The 3,598-nt window shown below is 57.9% G+C and overlaps 1 protein-coding gene across 1 annotated transcript in view; it reads left to right on the top strand.

Annotated features, from left to right (window-relative positions):
• Window positions 1–2,883: 2,883 nt before the first annotated feature.
• The window catches only part of GAD1 (glutamate decarboxylase 1), a 41,451-nt gene continuing 40,736 nt past the window's right edge, over window positions 2,884–3,598 (top strand). Inside the window, exon 1 of the mRNA XM_007944385.2 lies at window positions 2,884–2,989. Within this exon, the coding sequence (XP_007942576.1) occupies window positions 2,908–2,989 (82 nt within the window). The 5' untranslated portion in view covers window positions 2,884–2,907. The remainder of the gene's footprint in view (window positions 2,990–3,598) is intronic.

Genomic DNA, 3,598 nt, shown 5'->3' with positions numbered 1-3,598 from the left:
TATGGTAAATAACTGCAGCCTGCTGCGCAGCAACGGGGGTGGGGGTGGGGGAGAAATCTGTGAAAACGAGGAAAGAAATTACTGATTACATGGTATTACACACACACAGAAATCCACTTTGTTTTTACCTTAAGAAAAGGAACCTGAAGGAGAGGGAAAGGGAGAACCTATATTGACGAAAGGGATAACTGAGGGATGGCTGAGGGATGAACGAGTTACAGAGCCCAGCCAGCCTTTTCCAGGTGTAGGCTTGGGCGCCCAAGACCAGACCAGACAAGCCCAGGCCCTCTCGGTCTCTGGGCGCCTGGCGCCCTCTGGTGGTAAATTTTTCTGTGGCTGCCTTTTTGTGAAGAGGGGCATTTCCAAACACAGCCAATTCATTAAATGTGCTTAAATATTGCAAGGAGAGAATCCTAAAAGGGAGTGAAATAGAAAGGGGAGTGGGCCAAGGCGGGGAAAGCCAGTCTGCCCTCAAGCAGGTCCCTGGCGTCACCTCTGTTTTCGGTTTCCCGATGTGTCAGGAGCGGCGCTGGAGCGTGTTATTAACCTTCAGACGTGATCAATCAGGAGGGTTCCTTTCCCCAGTCACCAAGGAACCAGAGCTAGCAAGTGAACGCATAGTTCCTTTCTCTGCCAGTGGTATCGGGTGGTTGTGCTCAGGTGAAGTGGCTGCACGACCATGTACTTTCAAGAAGCCCCAGATGGATGAGGAAAGGGCAGTGAGAGACAGAGATTGCTCTATGGTCTGAGTATCGCCCACCTCCCCGCCCCATCTCTGCCTCCTTTGCCTCTACAACAATTCTGGCTCAGTAGAGAGCCTGCGAGGACACGACCCAGCGCTCGTTTTCACTCATGGAAGCATCGCAGAGTCGCAGAACTGAGGGATCTAGGCAAAGCCACTGCTCTGGTCTTCTCACAGATATGGGGTGGGGGGTGTAGGAAGGGAGGAGGGAGGAAGACGCGCTCAGCGTGACAGAATTCGTAGGAATTATCTTTCCCTCCTCTCACCCGACACCCTTCCTATTTCAAAAAATAGAATGTTTTGAGTACGTACAGGATTACTCATAGGCCCTTTTTTTCCCCCCCCGGGCGCAAAACCGTGATCTGGATTTATAATCGCCCTATAAAGCTCCAGAGGCGGTCAGGCACCTGCAAAGAGCCTCGCCGCTTCACCGACGAGCGGCCCCCGCGCGCAGCAGCCTCGTGATTTCCCCGCGGAGCGGGTCCCCGCCTCCCTGCTCCGCCCCCGCCTTCCCCGAAGCCCAGCAGCTGCCTCTCCGGATCTCTCTGCTCTCCTCCTGACGCTCGCGTGCGGGACAGAGCTAGCAAGAGCCAGGCTGCAGCTGGAGGTGACACGGAGCAAATAGATTACGCCTTTGGCAGGATCCAGTCAAGCGGTGTTGAGCGGATCTCTGGGCGCTGAGCGGAGAAGCGGCGGGAGCGTCTGGCTGGTGGTAGCCGAATCTAGGTGGGTAAGCGCTTTGCCGCCCGGACTTCCCCAGCGCGCAGCCTCTGCCATTCGGTTGGGACCTCTTCGCCTGTAGATTTCTGGTCACCCGCCCTGATCCATTAGCGAGAGGAGTGCGTCCTGCCCACCGCAGCTCAGCCTCTGCGTTGGTGCACAGTGGAGGGACACCCTGCCCCTCGCATTCTTTCTATCCCTGTTCTCGGGATTCAAGCCTCGCGCTGAAATGGGGCTAGAGCGATTTGCTCTTGCTCTTGTGTGCTGAGGGTGCCTGTCTAGGCAAGGAGCAGCCGCAGCACAAGGCGCGTCTCGGAGCAGTAACCTGTTACTTCCCCGCAGTAAAGATCTACCGCCTGTTCTTGATACTGTGAGCTGCGTGCGAGTGCGCGCGTGCTGGGCTAACTGTGGGGCTGGGGACTGTTGGAGGCGGTGGCCAGCCTGTGCTTCTCTGCGGGGTCTTAGATCTGCCCATATTCACCTGCACTCTATGTTCTGGGGTTTTGGAAAGCCATCACGCCAGCCCGGCGCGCCCAAGTGGGCTGCCGCGAACTATTTATTCCTTGTCCGTCGCCTCCTTTGCGCTGGGCGCAAGTTCGTTCCCCCTTGAGTCTGTACCTCGAGAAACCTGAGGTTTTGGAGGAACTGGGTACAAAGGAAAACGCCGAAACCGGGACTGTACCTCGCCCTAGACGTCAAGATGGTTCAAGAGGGGTGGAACGAGAAGGGGACGAACGAGGTTCCCACCCGCAGCTTTCTGGCTGTCTAGGGTGCAGGATGACCACGGATGGCTCTTCCGTAGCTAAATCCCAAAGAGGACATAAAGGAATCGGCTTTTTTTTTTTATTTTCCCCCCTCTCACCTTGTCTCAGCGAAGTCTCTGGTCCCGGGAGCAGAGAGCGTTCTTCTTTCCAGGGAATTAGCCAGACACAACAACGGGAACCAGACACCGAACCAGACGTGCCCGCCCCGCGCGCCTCCCCCCCCCCCCGCCCGCCCGCTGCTAAGAGCCCAATGGGGCTTGTCGCGGCTCGGCTCGAAAACCGCCCACTGAGCCTTTTTTGCTCCTCTAGCGCGGTCCCTTCCACCCTTGCGACCCTCATACCCCTTGTCTGCACGTTGCTCTCCAGGTCACCCGCTGCGCCGCCAGACTGGAGAGCCTCCCCAGGCTACGTTGCTAGCGCCCCAGTCCCCGAGCTCCCGCGCACGTCTCCCCCCTCCCCTTGGCGCACCCTAGCCCAGCGGGCTCTCTGCCCTTCCTCCCTCTTCTCTCTCGCGCGCTGGCACTCCTGCCGGAGCGTCTGTGCCCCCAGCCGTTCAGCTGTCTCCCGCGCGCCGGATCCCGGAAGCCTTCCACACACAGAGCTTGCTTCTCTTTGCAGCCTGTTTCTGCGCCCGACCCACAGAGGACTCCCAACAGCAGAAGCCTCGAGGCCAAAGAACTGATGGCGTCTTCGACCCCTTCTTCGTCCGCCGCGGCCTCGAACACGGGAGCGGACCCCAATACTACCAACCTGCGCCCCACAAGTAGGTCCCGCCCTAGTTTTCTATCAGATGGACTGCGGGGAAGATGAGGGCACTGGGGCTTGTAGAGGCTGCTCTGGCGGAAAGAGAAAGGGAAGCGCAGAGGTGATGAAGGGAGGCCAGAAAATAAATAGGGCCCTGACCCCGGGCCCGGCCAGGGGTCAATCAGCTGCGGGAAACACTAGGCGGCTACCCCGGCGCCTGAGAGAGGTAGCCGCGCAGGGTCGCTGCTGCGACGAGGGTTGGGGCCGAGGAGACGCTGGCGGCGTTGAGTGTTTTTTTTGTGTTGTGTGTTGTTTCTTTGCACCGTGAGACAGCGAGGGTCAGGGCAGGGGGAGGTGTGAAGAACAGGGAGCCCCTGCGGGAATGGGGAATTTTCTCTCTCTGGCTTTCGTTGAGCCTAGATCTGACTCCCTCCTCCTTCCCCCCTGCGCTGTGCTCGAAGTCTATAATCAGCGGAAATTTCGACGTTAATTGCAGCTTTTAGAAAACTCAGGGTCCCTAATTGCTCCAAATTTGCGTCGAGCTATTGACGAGTGAAGGAGAAGCCAGGGGCGGGAAAGGTGCATTAAACAGCTCGAGACTGAGCCTCGACATTTCAGACAATTACAT

Source organism: Orycteropus afer, unplaced genomic scaffold (genome assembly GCF_000298275.1).
Source record: "Orycteropus afer afer isolate SDZICR_OR568_19922 unplaced genomic scaffold, OryAfe1.0 scaffold00001, whole genome shotgun sequence".
NCBI lineage: Eukaryota > Metazoa > Chordata > Mammalia > Tubulidentata > Orycteropodidae > Orycteropus > Orycteropus afer.
The sequence above is the reverse complement of the archived record's forward strand: the minus strand, read 5'-3'. Positions and strand labels throughout refer to the sequence as shown.